The sequence below is a fragment of the Rhipicephalus microplus genome, chromosome X, assembly GCF_043290135.1.
Source record: "Rhipicephalus microplus isolate Deutch F79 chromosome X, USDA_Rmic, whole genome shotgun sequence".
In the NCBI taxonomy this organism is placed as follows: Eukaryota; Metazoa; Arthropoda; class Arachnida; order Ixodida; family Ixodidae; genus Rhipicephalus; species Rhipicephalus microplus.
This window is the reverse complement of record NC_134710.1, coordinates 142,104,663-142,127,519: the sequence shown is the minus strand read 5'-3', so window position 1 is coordinate 142,127,519 and position 22,857 is coordinate 142,104,663. Positions and strand designations below refer to the sequence as shown.

General features: G+C 42.6%; 1 protein-coding gene and 1 long non-coding RNA gene across 5 annotated transcripts; one reads left to right on the top strand and one right to left on the bottom strand.

Moving 5' to 3' along the window:
* Positions 1 to 2,239: 2,239 nt before the first annotated feature.
* LOC119176578 (uncharacterized) lies at positions 2,240 to 3,999 on the bottom strand. The gene is made up of 2 exons (XR_005110518.2): positions 3,515 to 3,999; positions 2,240 to 2,454 (listed from the first exon to the last, which is right to left on the bottom strand). It is a non-coding gene; the product is annotated as an uncharacterized LOC119176578 (long non-coding RNA).
* A 35-nt stretch (positions 4,000 to 4,034) lies between these two features.
* Positions 4,035 to 20,424, top strand: LOC119175485 (uncharacterized). 4 transcript variants are annotated; one of them, XM_075877904.1, is made up of 7 exons: positions 4,043 to 4,205; positions 6,519 to 6,622; positions 12,694 to 12,773; positions 12,875 to 12,970; positions 14,215 to 14,262; positions 19,165 to 19,212; positions 20,039 to 20,424. In XM_075877904.1, exons 4-7 carry the CDS (start codon positions 12,905 to 12,907, stop codon positions 20,276 to 20,278), a joined length of 402 nt encoding a protein of 133 aa, XP_075734019.1. In that variant the 5' UTR covers positions 4,043 to 4,205; positions 6,519 to 6,622; positions 12,694 to 12,773; positions 12,875 to 12,904; the 3' UTR covers positions 20,279 to 20,424. The 4 variants fall into 4 exon arrangements, with proteins under 4 accessions (XP_075734022.1, XP_075734021.1, XP_075734020.1 ...); XM_075877906.1 differs by lacking the exon at positions 14,215 to 14,262 and having other exon boundaries at positions 4,042 to 4,205; XM_075877905.1 differs by lacking the exon at positions 19,165 to 19,212 and having other exon boundaries at positions 4,042 to 4,205.
* The last annotated feature ends 2,433 nt before the right edge of the window (positions 20,425 to 22,857 follow it).

The window sequence follows — 22,857 nt, the reverse complement described above, 5'->3', positions numbered from 1 at the left end:
TAGTAAGATGGCCGCCACAACCACCATCTTGCCAGAGGAACGGTTTCAATTCTGCGCAATCATTTCCACTCCAACAATTTTTTAATCCTCCCTGAGTTGAACAGCCATGCTTATTGTCCTCGTCTTCTTTAGCGCCGACTCTCTCTCTCTCTTTTTCCTGCCGTCGGTCAGTGACATGCTGCCTACTTTTACCCGGCCGGACTGTGTTTTGCGGAACTCACGATTACATCAGAGAGTGGACAGCGCGAGCATTTTGATCATAGAATGTCCCGTACAACGTCACCAGCATTGGGCTCATGCTTGCAGACACAGAGCATGCATTCAAGCATGACTAGAGCTTAAGCAAGTCTATAGCGTACCGCTCAGTGCCACCGTTACCGCGCGAAATTAGTCGCGCCTGCAGCGTTACCGCTATAAGATAAAGCACTTTACTGTGTTTGTTGGTTCTGTTCGTGTTTTTATGTGTATTAAAAAACCAACATGAGAACGTAGGTATTTGAGCCGATCAACATGATAAAACTATTGAAAAAACACATCAATACAAAAAAACTAGAACATATAGAAGAATAACAAAAATACCTCTCATCTAACAGGCAATTTTCTTGTTGTTGTTGTTGTTGTTGTTGCTGCTGTTGTTGTTGTTGTTGTTGTTGTTGTTGTTGTTGTTGTTGTTGTTGTTGTTGTTGTTGTTGTTGTTGTTGTTGTTGTTGTTGTTGTTGTTGTTGTTGTTGTTGTTGTTGTTGTTGTTGTTGTTGTTGTTGTTGTTGTTGTTGTTGTTGTTGAATCATTCTCTGTGGCTCTTGTTTTGCATATGTTCCTGGTTTTCTACTGCTAAAACAAAACGGTTTCCTTTAATCTTGTTACTTATTAGGTTTTCTCACTGAACGGCCACACTGAAAGTTAAAAAGCAACTATATGTTCTGCAGAGCCCTTTAGACAAGGTTTTGGCTACTGAGCACAGATGCCATAGCCACCAGGAGGAAAAGTAGCGGAAAAGCAGCCTTCCCGTTGCTGTCTATATGTATTAATCAAGATGCTTTAGAATTATTTTGGTTATTGGCATACCCTTGCCAGTACCGTGTACCGAACCACCAGCCCTCCTTATGAACGTTTCGTGAGTGATTACAACGGAAGAGAAGACATGGGACAACGAAAAGAATGAAGACGAGCGCTGTCTGGTGTCTTGCCTTCCGCTGTAATCACTCGTGAAATGGAATACTAACTTTAGCCTGTACTCACAACTTGCTTATGAACATGCTGGCGATTATGTGCCTCCGCCTGGTGCAACATCATCCTTATCACCACACGGCAGTACAAGTATGAGTGTTCGACTTGTGACCATGGCCACTTTTCCAAGAAGGTGTATAATACCTAAAGAAATTGTCAAACTCGACATACAGGCCCCAATTCTTCCTTTACGCGCGTGTGTGTGTGTGTGTGTGTGTGTGTGTGTGTGTGTGTGTGTGTGTGTGTGTGTGTGTGTGTGTGTGTGCGCGTGCGTGTGCGTGTGCGTGTGCGTGTGTGTGTGTGTGTGTGTGTGTGTGTGTGTGTGTGTGTGTGTGTGTGTGTGTGTGTGTGTGTGTGTGTGTGTGTGTGTGTGTGTGTGTGTGTGTGTGTGAGAGAGAGAGAAAGAAACAGCACAATTAACGTGCATTTATTGGGAAAAAAAGCTTGTCTGTATACTCTTGCTTAGTATGAACGTCTACCTTCACATAAACGAACGCCAGTTAAAAGTGCGGTTCTTATTTGCTTGCAACGAGGGGACGGTGTATTAACGCACCGACAGCTAAAATGTGAGCAGTACGGGTGCATCTATGTGCATTTCCTATTCTTAGCTACAGCAGCATACTGTATACTTCTATAATTTTGAAGCAGCTGGCCATTTTATTAGTGATTGTCATGTACATTTTCATAAATAGGCGCCGGTTAAAATTTCGCTCCTTATCTGCTTGCAACACGAGGATGGTGCACTAACATTGCGACGGGTAGAATGTATGTCACACATGGACATCTCTGTGCATTTTCTATTCTTAGCTACAACAGCATACTGTCACTGACCATTCGATCAGAGACTTACACAGAATTTCACATACACTTCTCTTCTGCGCTGAGCGACAATATAGTTATCAACATTGTAGACATGCTGTTCATATACTGTGCATATTCTTGTGCAAGTAAATCGTCATATACAGTTGCATTTTCTCTAAATGTCAGTGAAAGAAGCCAGACAGCCGATAGGTACGCAGCACAATTTGTTTTATTGGCTTTCGTGAGTCAAATCGTCACCGACCCGTACGCCGAAGCAGAATTTCCCACCGCAGGCCCTGCTGCAGCATTCTTGCTGGTGTTCATCGCAACGCAGGTCCCGACATGTCACGTTGCTGGGTGGATCAGTGCAGCCGCCTTCGGGGATCAGGAACAATGGGCACAGGTTACGCCGCGGCACATCAGTTCCTGAGGATAATAAAGCCATCGTTGCCATCAAAATCATCATGTCATCGTGCCTAGCATATCTGTGTAAAAACAACTTAGGTACAGGGAAAAAAGGCAATGCTCATAAAATGCGGCATGCTGCTATTGCTTTTTCCGGCTCGTTTATAGCAAGAGCCAGATCATAAGGAAGATACAATATGCCATGGTCAGATCACCTTGCGCGGATAGTTTCTGCTGTGGACCTTTGGCACTAAACCTCCACAGTCCATTTCTCGCCTGTTACTGTGGATATTAGGGTTAATATTGTCATCAACTCTGAACAAAATTGGTGTCGAAGACAATGTGACACATTATAATTTTACTTCGTCTGGGTGGAACCGCGGCATTCCACGCATCTGATGTCTTTGTGGTCACTTTGGTTCTTCAGAGCAGTGTTAACGCTAACGAAATACGTTTCATAAAAATGCATACTGGTTATACATGCGCTGGGCAAAAAAATACACATTGGGAATAGCACTGGTGACCATTCACACAGACACACTGGTACACAGTATGCTTGCGTCCTCGTCTCGTGTGCTGTTTGCACGTATCTACAATTCATTTCGAGGTGACGTAAAACCAACCAACATTGCACCCATAATATTTTTGCGTCGTTCCATGTCATCTGTAGGTCGCGTTTTTGCGTGACTTGCCCGTCTTCTCCAAACCACTCTGATCACCAGTGCTCTTTATATATATCAAAGGGTGCTCGCGAAAATGCAAAGCTGTTATTGGCCGTAAGGACAAAAATGAAATCTTTGGCTGCGGCATCTTACATCTGTTACGCAGCTAACACTTATATGTGAAATAGGTTGTTAGAATAATATGACATCTGTGCTGCTTCGGAGCTTATACAATTCTCCACAACTATTTGCCTTATAACCGGCTTATTCGCCATTCTTATTTGTTGGTACAAATAGACCGTTTCTCTGTGTTACGAAAACATTGACGGATTACGAGTCGCTGAGTGCGAATCATATTGCGAACGGCAACGCCGCTATTATAAGGGTTCGAGGAAAAAGAAAGTTAATCTTATACTTACTAATCGTAGACGACTTCGCCATGTCTGAAATCACCACAAGCGCGACAGCAGCGATTATGCAGTGCGCCTTCATTGTGTTCGTTGTGTGCGGCTGGGTCAATATTATCCACTTAAGCTTTCTACCACTGCGTGCACTTTGCAAACGAAATGTGTATTACTGCGAGCACCGCACGCTTTTTTCAGCCAGGTATGGGAAGTAGCAGCTCATATATACGTGCCATGCTGAAATGGTGGGCGAGAGCAGTGCGCGCACGAGTACTCATTTGATAGGCCAATCTGCAGATAGCGAAACCGAGGATGGTTGGCACACGAGACACACATGTGCTGCTGTCACACCATGGAGACACGCGAAAAGTGGAAGAGAAGCAGATTTTTTTTTCGTGCAGTAGTAAAAACCCCGGTGACCCAGCTTGCGCATCTTGTTTTTATCTCGGTGCAACGCCCGGTTTACAGCCGCTCGCTGCAACACGTGTTGCACAGCACGTGTATCGAGTGACATGTTGCTATATATCATAGAGAAACATACTTGCATAAGGAACGGACACTCCCGTAGAGCCCTGCGGCCGAGCGGCGGCACTGCTATCAGCGCCACAATCGGCTGGTCAGACACGATAATGTCTTCAGCATAAATACAAGATCAAGATTTTTTTTTCGATGTTGGGATTTGGACCCGTACCCTCATGCTCCGAAAGTGAGTATCTTTACTACTAGGCTACACACCCATGCTTCCGCCAAGGGAATAACACATGTAGAGTACATCTAAACACATAAATCTGTACCCTACACTCTTAAATAAAAGGTGGTAGTACTTGCTAACTTTGGGGTAGTAATGGTTTGTCACATTTGTTACAACCCTGGTAGTAAGCGCAGTTACTAACGGCGAGGGTGGCAACATTTGCTACCTCTGCTGTTACTACCAGCATTTAGTGCCTGTTACTACTCTAGCCATTACCACGCATGGGTAGTAACTTTTAAAGGTTTCAAGAAAAAAGTAGTCAACAATACTACTTTGTTTATTCATTTTGACATATCATTTCTTTAGTGCTAATGTTGGTCAATCAATGTCTCAATGCTAGACAGCTCGGTAAGGAAGCGTAGTGTGCCATGACCGCCAAGTGCCTAGACCAAACAAATTCATTAAATTTTTTTTACGTATACATGTAGTAAGAAGTAAGCGTGGGGTATATATAGCCCCTACTTTACAGGGGCATGTCTGGCACAGGAAAGAACTTGTGTTTCAGGATGAATTATAACTAATTTAAACCTATAGCACTACATTATACTACCTGGTTACGTGTGTTTGCTGACGTAGCACAAGACTTTTAATTAGCATTACTTATAAAAAATATATGCTATATTTATTTATTATAAAAGGGCCACAAAAAGGCAGTATGTATTGTGGCCGGAACAAGATACTGAACTCATTCTCAGTGCATTTGAATGCTTCACACGGCTAATATATCAACGTTTAAAAGGTAATAATCATTTTTGGAGTTTGACGCGCCAAAACAATGATAATATTTAGAGACACGCCGCAGTAGAATAACTGTGACTGTCCTCGGGCTAATTGTTACCGTCTGGTTATTTTGATCTGCCGGTCTTGATAATAGTAATGTAGTTTACTAAATTTGTTGTAACTCTCTTTTACGACGCGTGTAGCACTTGCATATCGCTCGTTAACTTGTACTTCTCTGTTCGACAATATCAGAATGACGTAATTCGATTGCGTAATTGCGATGACGCAATATCGATTGCGTAATTCAAAACAAAAAGTATTTTCTTGATCTTATGTAAACCTTCTGCGTCATTTTTTCGTTTAATGATAATACGTCGAGACGATTCCTCTCATAAATTATCAGAATCGCATTCACACTCTATTTTGGATTAAATATTCAAAAGCCAGGTAGCAAAAAGGTAGTTACGCGGAAAGAAAGGTAGTAATGGCTGCAGTTACCACCTCTTTCATTGCAGTTACTAACTGTTTACTAACGTAGGTAGTAAACAAATCGCAAAAAGTTTGTAACGGTTGCAGGTAGTAACTGTTTACTAACGTAGGTAGTAAACAGGTAGCAAAAGGGTAGCAACGGTCGAAGAAAGGTAGTAAGCGCTGCAGTTACTACCTATTTGCTTGCAGTTGCTACCTTTTTACTAACTTTTTTAAGAGTGTACGTGCAAAATAAATGCAGAAAGACAACACTTTCTAGCCATACTTTACTGATTTTTGTGGTAAAGCATTAAACGTCCTCAGTGGGGCACGATGTAGAGCCGATATGAAGAATCGCAAAAATCAAAAAATTTTCTTCGTTCAAAAAGTTGACGCCAAACTTGGGTTTCTATTGATCTCTTGAGGCGGCTATTGCATGTCTTGACAAAGGAGTTAAAGCCAGCAGAGGTACGCCGACTAGCGGTTAGTCAAACCCCTTCTTCCTCAGCCACAAAAAGGCTCGAGTGGTCACTTTTTATATAGTATATATTTTATGGCTATACAACGGACCGAAAAAGAAAAAAAGCATAACATAGGCACCTTCGTTAGGCGGACGTTACATGTTTTGCAGTGACGCTGTACATGGCTAAACTGAAATGCGTCAGTCTTGTTGTAGAATGTGCCACTGCAGATGGGCAAGCACCGTTACTCACACTGCACTTAACAATATTATGTGGGGGTTTGCGTCCCTATACCACCGTTACTTGCCACTGGTCCACCGAAAATTCAGGAGGCCTCCGCGGGCGAAAACGTGTGTGCCGAAAAAATTTACGAAATCTGGCTACTCCCCACTGGTTCACTAAATATGCAGAAGGAAACACACAGGTGGAAAGAAAACATAAGATATTAAAAAAGCCTAATCAATAAGTAAAGAACCCTTTAGTGAGCTGTCTGATTAGCCAAATAATTAACACCGGGACACAACATTTATTCTTCACTGGTTAGCCATATGTATGGAGTACTCGGGCAACGATTTTCTCACTTTCTTACTTTCTTTGTTTCTTTTACGAAAAATTCTAGATTTCTCATTGTTGAATCGATAATCTGGGTAGGAAGTGAACCAGAAAGGAGACATCTGCGTGCTACTTGCGGCGTTGCCTGCCTGTGACAGAATGCATCTTCAGGTGAGTACATACATGAATCGCAGCCGTAAATATAAAAATTAACACAATTTTTAACCAGTGGTAATAGCCAGTCGAGTCAAATGGGTGAATTCAAGCCCTTCCTATGAATAGTCCAAAGCCACTGTGAAATTTTGGAAAAGCTGCCGCCTATAGTTACTGCAGAGCAATCCAATCTGGCGGATTCAGCTGGCGAAACCGAAACCGACCCACCAAACAGCGCATCTACCATTCCCTTCGACAACACCCTCAATGACGACACTGTTTCCCCTCTTATTGGGGGAGAATAGTAAGCGAGCATCGATAAGTGGCCTCGAAGCGAACTGTATAAATTGACGGCTGATAACAGCGAAGGAAACAGTAGTGGAGAAAACTGCGGGCAATGAAATCGTATTGTCCAAAAAAAAATGAAATGAAGTGAAAAAAAAAATGAAACCATCTCCTTCGCCACGGGGAATCGGTTAGCCTCCAGATACAACAAGCGATCAAATGAACTCATTGTATATTTTATTACGGAAACGTAGCGTGTTTAGCGCTGAATTGACATAAAACGAAGCGAAATCGCGTTAATTATGGACAAAGCCCGAGTGGGGAAGAGCAAAAAAAAAAAAGCAAAACGAAGGGAAGGCAACGGAGCCCAGTGAGCTAGACTTCGCGAGCGCGCACAAAGAGCCCGTCGTGAGTGGAAGCTCTGCGAACGCGGGCGCTGACGTGGCACCATCAGAGCAGAAATCACCGCGTGCAGCCTCGTCGGCCAGCAATCTTTGTTGATTCATTATGGCGTCGACTATTTTAGTTTTCGCCACATTCACAATGCTAGACGTAAGTGTCGATGCAGAGAGCATCATGGGCATCGAAGTCAAGCCATGGTTTGAAGAATGCCCAACAAGTGAGTATATGTACACGGCGAGCCTAATATCAGATTTGCTGGTTGTATTTTTCGTTCGTTTTTTTTAGAAGGCTATTCTGTCAACCACGCCTCTAAAGCCACCGCATCATTTAAATCGGTGCTCAAGATATGATTATTGTAAAGTTCCGCATATTTCTACCTGATTTCGGTGGACTTGGTGAATGAAAGAAATGGGACCCTTCCCCCCCCCCCCCCCCCCACTATATAGAGACGCAAAAAGTACTCGTTCGCGAAAAAAATGCAGCGTTTAATAAGAACAATGGATTCGACAGAAGATTGCGATGAAGAAAAAGGAACGGCCATAAAGTGGTAATAGATGCAAATAACCGTTGCGACGGTAATAATGCTTTACCGCACCTCTGTGCCGCCGTCTTGCAACCATCTCGAAGGGCTTGGAGCTATCGATAACGCGTGTATCTCAGATAATACCTTAAATATAATTTAGATATCTTGTATTGGCATCACCATATACCTTCAGAAGGTGAAGTATCAGTATTCGTAGCCCCGCCGCTGTGGTCTAGTGGCTAAGGTACTCGGCTGCTGACCCGCACGTCGCGGGTTCGAATCCCGGCTGCGGCGGCTGCATTTCCGATGGAGGCGGAAATGTCGTAGGCCCGTGTGCTCAGATTTGGGTGCACGTTAAAGAACCCGAGGTGGTCAAAATTTCCGGAGTCCTCCACTACGGCGTCTCTCATAATCATATGGTGGTTTTGGGACGCTAAAAAAAAAATCAGTATTCGTATTTCTCATTTTTTCGGGGGGAATGGGGGGGGGGGAGAGACTTCACTGAAATGGTCATTTTTTGCTCTGTACGCCATGGGCACGAGAAAATGTTGGGGGATCCTTAAGCTTCGCCTTTAATAGTTGAACGCCATAGCCATATCCTGTCATATAGCGCGTATACGCGAACCACTTAATGCATACGTTTTATTGTATCGTGTTACTCGATAAATTTAAATTGCGTATTACTACAATGTTATCGACAAAGTTGAAAGTTCGATTGTGTCCATGAAGCTTCCTCGTATGGCTGCATTCTATGCAATGGGTAGCATGCTTTAAACCACAAGTAATTATGCGCGTGAAATCGTTTAGAATTTGCTATGCACCCACTCGGTGGTCGTAGGGGAATACGCGCTGTAACGAGTGTGCCTTTTGCGATGTGTGGCTGGCTTTACACCGCGAAGTCATGTTGGTAATAACGTGTTGTGATGCCCGATGACAATGCACGCTTGTATCATGCAATATTCCTGGAATATTACATGTTGTGTTGTGGAGCTTGCATACAGTGGGCCTGGGCCTGTAAAGCAGGAACGTTATTTTTGCTGCATTTCTGAGCAGAAATAGTTATTTTCACTGTCTTTCCAAACAGGCGCGTGGTTGTGTGTGACAGCTGCTTGCCTCGCAAACGGCGTGGGCTCGATACTCACTCAGATTGGGAAATCTCTATTTATTTTATGTGCACCTTTCTCAATTTTTTGGTCACGCACAAGATGATTTTTCGCTCACAACCAACGACGCCGAGTCCGGAATTTTCGCAAAACGAGCTTTTTACACTATCGCGTTAATATTTCGGGGGGGGGGGGCGGTCGATGGGCCACTTCTCGGCTTCGTCACTGATTTCTATACATCGTATGTAGTAATATCGTGTAATATAAGGTAGAAGATACGCCTCTGGCACAAGTGACTCATGCTATGCAGTTATTTGGGGCAGTTCAACTTCATTGCAGAATATCACATACCGGTACAATGTTTCCTAATCACCACACACACACCAATAACAGAAGCAAATGCGGATGTGCAGTAACAATGGCAATTACTGATTTTCTTTATTATTAGTTTCCTATTTGCACTTGTTATGTGGAATATTGAAAAACACAAAAAAAAATCTAACAAGCCAGTGTTCAGAACATGCCTTTTGCTTTATTTGTACTTCAAAGAATACGTTTTGAATGCGTGTCTTGAATAAAGTGATCAGACATCCAGATTTTGGTGGAACATCTGCCGTTTTTGCTGCTGGTGTCTCTCTGTCCCGTCAACCTGCTTGCGGCACGCGGTTTTGTCCTACTTTAGACCGAAAGCCAGCTCGCAGTCGTTTCAATCCCCCCTCCAAACTTTATCGCGTTTTACTTTAGTCCTCTTCTCCTCCCTTATTTTCATCTTCTCTCTTTTGCCTTTCCTATACCTTCTCTCCTCTTTGCCGAACAGAGTTTTCACTGAATGGGTACCTGCGACACAGATTAATTGTGTCGTTTTCATCACCTCTTCTGGAACTGCGCAATTGACCGACATCGTTGTGCAAGTGGCGGCACCGAAAACAAACCTGTTATAACTCCTCATTATACTAGACTTCACTCCCTCCCACTTTAGGCTCCAACATCCTTTCCTAGCGCTCTCCATCACTCTTCTTCGCTTCGCCCTCTCCTCTAAGTTTTCGCTTTCACTCGCACGTAATGTACTCGTTAGTTGTCTGAACGGGGAGACCCGAACTTCCGTCGTTGCCCGCATCCCGAAACACTCCATCACATTATCTTCGAGTGTGAGGATTATTCGGATGCGTGCAGATCACTCTTGGGTGCTTACAGCAAACTGGAACTTTCCACCTCCACTGTTGATGTGGTTCTCTTTCCCCATGCGCACGCATGCCAGGTCAAGCGCACGCATACTGCTTTCATCACCTTCTTCGAGACCTCTGCGCTCTTTGAACGCTTGTGACATGAAGGAACCCCTCGAGGTCTACGCGACTCCTATTGGCGAGTGCTACGGACCTCAATTTTTTCCGTGACAAGGTTACACCCTTCGGCGAGTGATTTACGCGCTCTCTACAACGCGCCAATGCGGCCCTTATTGCGGCGACGATACTTCTCCGGCTTTCTTGGGGGCTTTTATATAGACCCATTCCATGTTTGTAGACCGATGTCGACATTATGGGTAAAATTATAGCGACGTCCGCACGTAACTTCCGCCATAAGCGCTGAGGGCTGCGATGTGCGCCAACAAAACGGCGTTGCGAGACGCCATAAGCGTTGTGAAAGCCATAAGCGCTGAGGGCTGCCATGTGCGCCAGCAAACAGAACTAAGTTGTAAGACGTGACTCACATCCAACCGCGACGCAGTTCGTTGGCATACCATTGCTTTTTTTTTTTCTCGTTGCTTGACTGGGAACACCACATGCAACATTGAAAACCCAACAGAAACTGCGCTAGGCAGAGCGTCTTTTGCCTACCAAGACAGCGCCACCGCATTTTCATGACGTAAGTCCGGTGGAATTTTTCTATAGTCGGCTGCGCGTGGGAGCTTATCAGTCCGTTGCGGGAAGCAGATCGAATGACCCTCACCTTTCTTTTTCCTCTTCTCCAATCTTATCCTTCCTAAATATTTTATTCCCCATACCCCATTCATGTGCCGACCTGGTGAGGTGTCCTCGTAATGCGAGACAGTTACGGGTCGACACTTTCCTTTTCTTCTGTTAGAACCACACACAAAGATATATATATATATATATATATATATATATATATATATATATACGATGAAGAATAAGCTCGTTCCAGACCTAACATTCTTCAAATAAACTTTTAAATTGAAAAAACAGACTGCTTGCGCTGCAGAGCCGTTTACTGACCACCCTTTATATATAGGCACTCGATCTTAACCTCCAAGGTTTACTGCCGGTGGGAGATTTCTCCTGTGCGTTGTTGAACAACAATACTTCGCAGCGTGCGCGTTAACTAAGAGTGGAGTGCGAGTCTTTGTGTCCAATCGGCATCTTCAGTCTCTCATTGTCCATTAGCAGCGATTGGCATGTTACAGTAGGAAACATTGGTCCATCACTGCATGCTCTGTGCCTTCACAGGTTTCTTTCCTGCGCAACACCGCGATGAGTGCCAGCGACAACACCGCCTCCAGTGTAGGCGCTAGCGCCCGCTGTTTCACATTTACACATAGTTATCTTTAACGGGAGAAGGTGTACTTTTTTATGTTGGTCTCGGTAGCTTTGAAGTAGAGTTGAATTTAATGGTGGAACTTTATTCAGTTGCCTGCCGGAGCATTTGACAGTACAAATAGCTCAGGTAGTGACAGGCTGTCCATCTTTAGGGGTGGGTTCACCTGTTACACTTCTGACACCAGTTTCTAGACTACACTTTCAATAAGGACACAACCAGACGAGATGCTAGCAAGCAAGAGACTGTTTATTGATTGCTATATATCGCGTGGCGCACACCCTCTCTCAAGGTCACCAGCCAAGGGGAGGTCACCCAGCTTCATTTACCGGTTGCCAGCCTGGTACAGTCATGATGATGGCGCTGATGACGATGAAGAATAAGTGCGTTCTAGACCACACATTCTCTTTCTGCCGTCACGGCACAGCATATGCGAATGACAATGACGCTGATGACTATGGAAAATAAGAGCGTTTCTGCACTGAATTTCTTCATTGAAGTATCCCATGGAAGACTGCAGTCTTTAAAACTGCTATGACAAATAACGACGCGAACTTGGCTTGCATAGTTGGTTTAAGCACTTTGGCGGACCCAGGTTTTTACCAGCTTCTGAGGGTGATGCTCATAGGTAAAAATGTGGCGAAGACGTTCTAAGGAAGCAATGAAGAAACATTCAAAGTTCAAGAGAGAGAGATAAAGCTTTCTTAACGTTAAGGCTATGGGGACCCGAGGTTCACACTGGTACTGTGATTGCCGCATTATTTATACTTATCATGAACGCCAGGTTTCCAGTGCTGTATACTTCATAACTTCTATACAAGTTCAGCAGATGAAAGCATTAACGAGCACCCTAATCATCAGAGACCTGGGTGTGAGTAAGGCAGGTTTCAGCAGTCTTCAAGGTGTGTCAATACACAATCCTGACTACACAACAATTAAATCAGTCAGTCACGTTTCCAGTGGCATCCACCTTCAAGACGATGATATTGTTAGCCTTCATGTACCATTGACGCATACACAGCGCTGTGAAGTGAAATATTTGAAGTAATAACAACTTTCAATGAGTAAGCTTGTGTCAAAGCATTCGCTGCAATAGATTCCCTGCTACTTTTATTTTGTGGCATAACGTTTTTCCAGCTTTTTACGCATTTTTTCTTTATTTATCTTCTCATTTGTTATTCTTCCCATGATATTTCGCATGCATGTACTTTGCGCTCTCGCAGTGGACCACCGCGTAGAAAGATGTCGGGAGAAACTTTTGTCCACCCCCGAACTTGAAGATGTCACTCTGGACACCGACAGGGTAATCAGCAAACCTTCCTATTATGATTTCCTGTTTCCCTCTTGGAAAAGAAATATTCACTGATATCAGAGCGTAAAATTAGCGATTTTTGTTCACGGCAGGGTCATCAAGCCGAAGACTACGAGGATTGCATGCTGATGAAGCTGGGTCTGACCGTGCGCGAAGCCGTGGTTTGGTGTGAACACAAGGGGTCAGTGGTGCGTATAAGCTCGCAATATTCCTACTTCTGACAATATTGCCACTTGAGCGGAAGGAGATGCCTGTATTACAAGCTTGGCACAAGGCGGCGATTATATTTAAGGGTCCACGAAACGAATAGCCCTGACTTCCGTATGGGGCAATTTGAAGAGTGCACAAAGTACATACTTCCATCTACTTAGCTGTGCAAAACGGAGCCACGTTAATCTGCGGGATATTCCCTGATTTACTGACATGTGAGCTTATAACGTCTACATAGTTCAGTTACTTTCTCTTTTTCTATCACAATCGGGTTTTGCGAAAGATTCCCATGGAGTGGTCGTGGAGATCGTTGCTATGGTTTATGCAATGGTTCAAGTTTTGAAAGACAGCTGGCAACTGAAAGTTGCTTATCATAGAATCATGAACAAAAGCATAATGCCCACTACGTCACGGTATGTAGTGAACAGAAGGAAAAGTAGTGCTGTAAAAAATGAAATGAAAAGGAAGAAATGAATCTGCTGCTTTTTTTCTTGCTAAAACGGAAAAACTTATATTTACGTAACCGTAATATCCTCACGTTTACATAATACCACAGTTGAAAGTATAACATAAAAAGTGCCTATCTATTATTCACTATTTGGCATCGAGCAGTGGAAACGTGTGCGTGTTTGGGCCTTTTTTGTTACTGTTGTGCTTGTAGGATAGTGCCTTTGTTACGTACGCGTTTTTGGTGTGCGCGATAAGCAGTTTTTTTTTTTCAACGAAGTCGCGCACAAATAGAATACGTGACAACTGATTCAAACTTAATGTTCATTATTATGGCACATTACGAAGCGTTACTTGTCAAAAAAAAAGCAAGCAGTGCAGTAGAAACAAATGTGTTGTTTCTTTCACCCACACAGAGCTATCCACTGAGCGCGGATGCAGCAGCTAAAATATGGCGCTCTCATTCGCAAATCGTGCTCCAGTACACATTAGTTTAAATGTCACATCCAAATTTCATAAATTAAATTTATTGCATATTATCGCTCCAATTTTTTGTTGTAGTTGTTGTTGGTAGCATGAAGTTTTCATTCTGGAATGTGCGAAAGTTATTAGAAAGAAATAACATTCGTAGTTACAAAGAGTTACTATTCGCTTGAAGACTGAATAAAATGTTCGATTTATTCTGTTATGTAGATTCAAATATATCTTCAAACTTCTGATTTTTTCTGTTGTTTTTGTTAATTGTATGCATGCCTCACATGACTGTAACCCAAAGGCGAGAAAAATGGCACTCTGCTACGAGTATCTACTAAGGCTGAATGCAGTAAGTGAACTTATTTTTCCTGATCATTTTTTTCCTGATCAGAGAGTAATAGCTGAGCGGCTCAGCGGGTCCATCGGAGCAGCGGAGATGCCAGCTGCGCGTGCGCGGCACGCCGGGGCAGCCAGCGTCTTTGCGGAGCGAGTCGCTCACCCGCTCATTTTGTCTCCTCAGCGAAGCGTGCAAGCGTGCAAAAAATGGCAGCCTCCAACACAAGCGGCGGCGGCATGTCTTCGGCGGCACCTCCAAGCGCTGCGGAGGCTCAGCTGCTGACGTAATAAAAAATGCCTTTCGTAATATTCTTTTCGGAGTCACTTCAATTTCATTCGTCAGGTGACGCAGCAAAGACTCTGCTCGATCGAGAGTAACTTCAACGTTGTTCAACAGATGGCGCAGCAATGCGATCCGCTGAAACGAGAGAGGCGACGCTCAGCTGTTACTCTTTTTTTTTTTTTTGTCTTGCGCTTCATTGCCCTCTCCCCTCATCAGCTGGATCTGCTGGCCCGCTGAGCCGCTTAGCTATTACTCGCTAGTTATGCCGATGTCGGGAGAAATCGTCCCAGGAACGTCGGCTTCAAGAGCACCGTTGACATTGTCCACCACAGTTGGTGATCGTGCAGACGCCACTGCAACAATATCAGTTTGCGCGTATCTCAGTGACTGGGCTAACAAAGCATATTTTCGATGTTCTTAATTGTAATCGGGGCGTAGTTCACTGAATGAATTGAACGTACTGAATGAATTGAAAAACTATTTGAAACTGAATATTAAGCATGATGACCGGATTATAATGGCAGGTGATTATAATTTGCCTAATGTACATTGAAAAAAATTTGCCCTGAAGCAGTGCGACCCTTCGGGTGAAGCTATGCTTGATATATGCTACATTTTTGACCTCCTTCAGCTAGTTGAAGGCTACACAAGAATTCAAGAAACCACTCAGTCAACCCTAGACCTTTTCTTCGTTAACCAGGCAATTACACCTAAAGCAACGACTGAGATATATCCGGGAATTTCCGATCATCATGCAGTGATATTTATATTTACTCTGAGTGACACAGTGTTCGGTAAGACATTGCCCTGTTTATCTTTCCCTAATTTCGATCGTGCAGATGATACTGCGATTATAGATCTCCTTTCATTCAACTTTGATAACTTTGCGAATAATGAAACTAATATACATAATTTATGGAACTGGTTTAAGGACATTGTCAAAGAATGCATTGAATCATTTGTGCCTCTGGTAATTTAAAAATCGAAGCAAAAAAATCCGTGAATTTCTCGGATAACACTGAGGTTAAGGAGGCAAATAAAGCGTCTAAAGAAGAAACGAAGTCTGAACGTAGCGTATTCAGAACAAATAGCTAAGCTTTCAGTAAAACTGAAAAATCAAATTCAAACAGATAAGCAGCATTATTTTAGGGAATCCTTGCCGCATTACTTGACCTCGTGTCCCGAGAAATTTTGGAGGAGCATTTCGCCCGCTTCGAAAGAGTGTGACGTTTTTAATGTCGATGGTATTCTTACGCACGATATTGCTCGAATTGCGAATGCTTTCAACGATCACTTCAAATCGGTTTTTTCTTGTGACAACTCTGTATTACCGATCTTTGAAACTGTTTCGCCGCGAATGCCCGATATTGTTGTCAGTGAACAGGGCATATTGAACATGCTTGTGAACCTTAATATCAGAAAGTCCTCTGGACCGGACAATATCCCTAACGCGTTCTTAAAGAGATACGCTGAATGGATGTCGAAATACCTCCATGTTCTTTTTACAAAATCGCTGCGTAAGGGCCAGGTTCCAGACGACTGGAAAACAGCTAGAGTCAAGCCTATCCATAAATCGGGCAACAAGCAGAGTGTCAAAAATTATCGCCCCATCTCGCTAACTTCAACCGTTTGTAAACTTTTGGAACACATTATACACAATAGTATTTCATGTTTTCTGGACGAACATAGTATCTTAAACCAACATCAGCATGGATTCAGGAAGGGATTTTCAACAACGACACAATTGGTATCAACAATACACGACTTCGCTACTTCGATTATTAATGGAAAACAAACAGATGCAATTTTTATGGATTTTTCAGAAGCTTTTGACAAGGTTTCGCACAATAAATTAGTATACAAATTAGAAAAAATTCTCGGGAACGATCAACTTATTAAATGGATATCGGCCTACTTGAAAAACAGAGAACAGTTTGTAGATTTTAACAATCATTCCTCTCACAGGGTTTCCGTTGACTCTGGCGTCCCCGAAGGGTCGGTTCTGGGTCCCCTTCTATTTATTTTATATATTAACGACATAGTAAACGGTATACCTGTAAGTATAAGGCTCTACGCGTTTTGTTAAACGAGTCGTTTAACAGGGTTGTTTCCTGGTGCGAGGCTTGGCAAATGTCCATCAATTTTGAAAAGACAGTATACATGTCCATTTCTCATAGGAAAAACAAATTAAATTTTCAATACTTTACAAACAATGCCATTCTTTCCGAGGTTCAATCCTACAAGTATCTTGGGTTATAGATAACAAATGATCTTAACTGGACAAAACACATTGACATAGTAACTTCCAAGGCTAATCAGAAACTGTTCTTTTTACGAAGGACTTTGAAACTCTCCCCTCCATCTGTCCGTGTTCTTGCTTATAAATCGATAGTCCTCCCCATACTTGATTATGCTGCAGTGATCTGGGATCCATTTACTCAAACTAACATTCATAAAGTCGAAAAAGTACAAAGAATAGCCGTTCACTTCATATATAACAGTTATGGACGAACCTCGGTAAATGAACTGTTAGTAAGAGCTAACTTACTTTCACTTTCAGAAAGAAACCGTATATCCCGATTAAAATATTTATATCAAATTATTAATGAACATTACAAGATAGATATTGGAAAACTTATTTCATTTACTTCAGGTTAAGCCACCAGACAACGCCATGATTGTACAATAACTCCCTTTCGTAGCCGCCATAACTGCTTCAAATATTCTTTTTTCCCCAGAACTGTGCAGGATTGGAATAGTTTAAATAACCATCAAGTCACAACACAGTCTTTAACATCCTTTGCCGCTGGTCTGGAACAACAGAGAAAATAATTTTACTTGAGTGCTAGTTCTGTTTTCTTTTCTTAGAATGGGAGTGATGTGTCATCGGTAAAATTTTGTTACGTTTGTTTACGTTGTAAAACGCAAGTGATAGTTATTTGTTTGCTTTGTGTTATGTGACTGCCTACTATGTGAAATGTGATAGGCTGTTCTATCTGTTTGCCTGGTGTTATATGCTGATGTTTACGTCTTTTGTACCCACCTGCTAAAATCCCTCCAGGGGATTGCAGTACCAATAAATAAATAAATAAATAAATAAATAAATAAATACCCACGTACATTGTCTGCATGATTTAGTCAAATTTGAGAAAGAAAGAAAGAACGATAGATAGATAGATAGATAGATAGATAGATAGATAGATAGATAGATAGATAGATAGATAGATAGATAGATAGATAGATAGATAGATAGATAGATAGATAGATAGATAGATAGATAGATAGATAGATAGATAGATAGATAGATAGATAGATAGATAGATAGATAGATAGATAGATAGATAGATAGATAGATAGATAGATAGATAGATAGATAGATAGATAGATAGATAGATAGATAGATAGATAGATAGATAGATAGATAGATAGATAGATAGATAGATAGATAGATAGATAGATAGAAACAGTAGTCTTGCATCTGCCCGCTTGAAGAAGTGGTAGTCAATAAAATGTAGGAGCATCTTACCATTGTACAATCCAATACTCGCCCGGTGAAGCACACGCTGGCTCAGCCAGTTAATTCGATGTGACAAAACAAGTACGAACTTGTGCGTTACCGCACGGGTTTATATTGGGTTTAAGCGTTACCGTTTTTTTTTTCTTTTTTCTTTCTTTTTTTTCTTTTTTTGTGTTTTTTGATACGCCAGTTGCAGTCGTTAATGTGTCTAGCATCCGAATCGGCTGAAACTTTTTTTTGCGAAAAATTTTCGCGTAGGACAGTTTTGTGAATACGGGAACATTTGTTAAATATTTCCGCACTTTTAATCCACTGCGTCAAATTTACCTTATTTTTGTTATTTTTCAATAAAAACCATGAATTGTGCAGTGTAAACAAAAAAAGGTTTTTACTATTTTCTGGGTCCTAATTCAGTAAAATATAGTGTGTCGCACGAGAATTGTTCTTCAGAGAGGAAATAAGCCAGCGCAAGTGCAAGGCACATTATGAAAGAACATGGCCAGCCAACGTGAAAGACCACTTGCGAACACAAAGATTTATGAATTTAGTTCGGAGCCCAGAGCAAATCACAATTCATTGTCAATTTATTCTAAGGAAAAAAAGAGGGGAAAAATGTTTTGCCTAGGCATTACATACAAATAATCTGTATATTCATTTTTCGTTGTGTAAATAGTTAACATTTACTGGGGAATGAATTGAATTTTCGGATCAATGTGAAACGGGGCACTATGCTAATCCCTGAATCAAGCAGGGCAACAGCTTTAGTTGTAAACAGTGGCGCCGAAATTCTCCTTACGGTTATAGTTAACCAGCGTAGGCCTAAACGCACAAACAAAAGCGCCATTATAATAAATGACTTGAAGAAGCTTCAGATTTTTTTCAATTCACTGCTATTAGTTTTTCATAGCAAGTGCTCATACTACGAGCGTCGACGGAACCTTTAGACATCTTCTGCGTATGTGACGGTAGCAAAGCACAGTGTTGTTCCAAATTCTCGTATTGTACTTACTCGTTGAATGTCGACCTAATTTATAGCAGTAGTGTTTGATATAATCAAATTATTGTAGCGATTGCCAGCAAACGTAACACCAAATTTTGCCGTTCAATTTTTGCAGCCTCACATATCTGACCACCTCGTTGTGAAGGTTATAGACAATTTTCAGGTAAGTTAATTGCTCTCACGAGAGAAAGAAAAAAAAGAATAAAAAAATCACTCATTGGCTATCTATAGGATATGTAGTTCACGTGTGGAAACCACCTGCTCGTTACAAAATTTATATATTGTGACCCCTGGTGTAGCTGGCGGACGACATGGCCGCCAAAGTAGGCTTTTGTTGCGTGCTTATAACAACAAAGCTGTGAAACTTACTTAAATTTCACCAGGGGGATGTCCGGGCGATTTGGTAATTCATAAGCACGTTTAAATATTGCGATCCAGAGGTCCACCTAGATTCCACCCACCTTCCCCCCCCCCCCTTACACACACTCCTCCTCCTCCTCTAAATACACTCGTTCGCAGCGAAAGTTTACTGTAACCAGCGCAGCGTAGTTTCAGTCATTTTCGCGCTATACTTAACATTGACCTAAACAAAACACTGAGAGAAAGAATGGAGTGTGTGGGCTTGTGTGTGTGTGTGTGTGTGTGTGTGTGTGTGTGTGTGTGTGTGTGTGTGTGTGTGTGTGTGTGTGTGTGTGTGTGTGTGTGTGTGTGTGTGTGTGTGTGTGTGTGTGCGTGCGTGCGTGCGTGCGTGCGTGCGTGCGTGAGTGTGTGTTTGTTTGTGAGAGGAGAGAGAGATTGATTTGTAAATGTGCAGGAACGGGTCTCTCGATCTATTCCCATTGTTGCTCACTTCATATGATTCGCTATATTCGTTCCTCATACACGACCCGCTCAATAGCAAGCTCGACATGGGTCGTCATGTCATGCCCAAGTACTACGAATTGCCAAAGTACCATTAGAATTGGTCGACTAACCAGCTTATTTTACAGATCTGCTTGGAGAAAGGACCGATAGCTGTCCCGTCACACAGTGATGAGAACAACGACAGGCACAACAGCGAATACGATCAAGCACGCAGCGATGAACGCGACTATGGACCCGACGATTATGAGTCCAATTCACGAATCTATTACCCCAGACGCGAGCACGGCCTCGGAAATGAAAGCGCCACTGTAAGTCCAGCATTGCACCGGCCCAGCACACAGCCTGCAAATATTGGACATGCATGAGTCTACGAAAAGCTCGCGCAGAGCTGAACAGCACTTTTGTGACCAGCTTAGAGGGCGTCATAATTCTGCCCTGTGTGTGTTCGTGCGCTCGAGGAGAACAATAAAATGCAATCACTACTTCGTGAACGCTCCACTTTAAGGTGAAATTTCGCATTCTGCTCATGTTCAGTTTGTTGCAGCACGTGGAGCTGTTTTTGTGGAAAGTTCGGAAGTTGCAAAAGCAAACGACTTCTAATATCAAAAATGTTATACACTCAACGACGAAGAGCACGCAGAACCCGAACGCTATTTCGCCACTTTGTGTGCAATTCCAGTGTCCGCTTACTCTTAGTGCGCTATAAGACAGAAGAGAATTCCGATGTGAGCGTTTTCGACTGTTACGGGTACTAAACCATAGGAAGCGGCCCGGATACAAGCGTTTCCTCGAGAAAGCCTCGTGCTTTTAGTTTTAGTAGCCAAGCCCTTTGGATCGATCAAAATTTTTATTGAAACAAAAGTAAACAAATTAGTGGATGTTTGCTGGCAATGGCTTCATAAATTCTCATTTTAACGAGGTCCGCCAATGCATGCTGCACACGAGTAAACGAGACACGAGAGCGATATGGTCGAGTCAGTACTCCTCGCAAATACCAGCACCTTCAAACAAGTGTTGAAATTACTTCATTGATTTGTGACGTTGAACTCTTATGTTCGTGAGTGAAGCGACCATATTCTACCCACTCCAAAGCTGGACGGGGGGGGGGGGGGGGGAAGCTGGGGGGTTGATGCGGAATGACGGAAGGAAGCATATATCACACAGCCTGAAACACGTTGTTGGGCTAGTGGATGCATGATCTGACAAAAAATTGGAGGTACAAAGGAATCAGTGGCATAAATCATAAAAGTGTCAGCGGGGTCCTGCCCCCTCCCCCCGGCCCTGCTGCGAGGGACACCTATTCAACATTGTCCCTCTTTAGATTTACCTTTCAGATATTGCATTTCAATTGGCTGATAGTTTTTAAAACAACTCTAAAACCTGAAGCCCTTTTAATGAGCAGAAACTATGTACAATAGTAGAAACTGTTTTTGGTTTCAAAAAACACTGTATATGTCGTGCTTTGTCAAATGCTATAGTAAAACTATATTTGCTTTCAAGAAACACTGTAGAGGTCGTACTTTGTCAAATGCTATAGTATACGGGTGACTTCTGACATGCAACAAATGTTTATTATGCTGGTACTCGAAGCTCAAAGCAAATATTCCCTTATCATATGTTGCTCTGTATTTATGTAGATCATTTCGTGGAAGCCATTGACAATGTAGTACTACATTACGTATGAATATTCATTGATTGATAAGTGGGGTTCAACATCCCAAAACCACTATATGATTATGAGAGACGTCATTGTAGTATGAGTGTTATTGCTCGAACATAACGCGTTATTAAATAAACAGCTTCAGTGCAAGGGCGAAACAATGTATGACATAGCAACAAATTTCAATTTCATACCAAGTAAGGCTGACTGCCAGCTGTTTTGGAAACGTGAGATGCGTAACTCTACACAACGTTGGTGTAGGAGAATACGGCTGCTTCGGGGAGAGAAGCGGTTTGCGTCCAGTCTCTTTGCCTTTAGAACACAGAACGTGGGGGTATATACGAGCCATCTGCTGGCGCCTACCAAGATAACACGTGCGCCAGCGATCGTGACCGCGTCAGAGTTCACAGTGGCTGCTCGAGCGACACAGCCACCCAACCCTTTCTCGACGTCCATTCATGCATTTTCAAGACACGCGATCACATTAAAATCAGTGGTGAATATAAACACAAGAAATACTCCAAGGTTATATCGTTGGAGCTTAATAGTATACACAATTGGAGCTGATGTTAGATAAAAGTTGTTCATTCAATGGCCTACACCGAATGACATATTGGCTAGAAATATGCTAGAGCCTCATGCGTAGGAGTTACACTTAGAAATCTAACTTTGGCAACTATTGGCTGCTCTGGCCTGTGCTCATTTTCTTTTAAATTTATTTGAAAACAAGATTTTATTCTTAGGCAATTACAAAATAAAACGCATGTTTATCAAAAGAAACGACAACCATGACGTCAAAACGTGTGTCTCCCTTTGATACATTCCTGTCTTTGGGTCACTGAAAAAACCTTGACAAGATATGACAGGACTGAAGTTAGTTGGCACCAGTTCATTCATCATGTTCTACTCATTACTCGCGCACCCAGGCACAAACCGCGCCGCAGCCAATCAGAGAGTAGCGGTACAGCGCCATCTAGAATATCCTCACTCAACTGCAGTTTGTATGTACTTCTATGAGACAGCGCCATCAATTATGGCTGTCCGGGAGATACTGCCTTCTTTTTTTTCTCGTCTCTTCTCTCAGTTACGCCTGACGCAGGACAAGGTTAGACTAAGAAAATATTCACGCCTAAAAAAGGTGCGACCCGTTGTGCGCCCAAAAAACAACGGCGGCTGGCTAGTTGAACTCATTGCCGCTCGCGAAGGTGATTTTAAGAACGCACGAAGGTCTCTGTGTTGAGGGCTTTCTTGGGGAGCCTGAAACTCTTGGCAAATGTTATTTGG

Excerpts from the sequence above, each read along its gene's own strand:
- LOC119175485 (XM_075877904.1), top strand. The coding sequence starts at position 12,905 with ATGCTGATGAAGCTGGGTCTGACCGTGCGCGAAGCCGTGGTTTGGTGT. Across the intron at positions 12,971-14,214 it reads GTGAACACAAGGGGTCAGTG|GCGAGAAAAATGGCACTCTG; the intron begins GTGCGTATAAGC and ends TGTAACCCAAAG. Across the intron at positions 19,213-20,038 it reads AGGTTATAGACAATTTTCAG|ATCTGCTTGGAGAAAGGACC; the intron begins GTAAGTTAATTG and ends CTTATTTTACAG.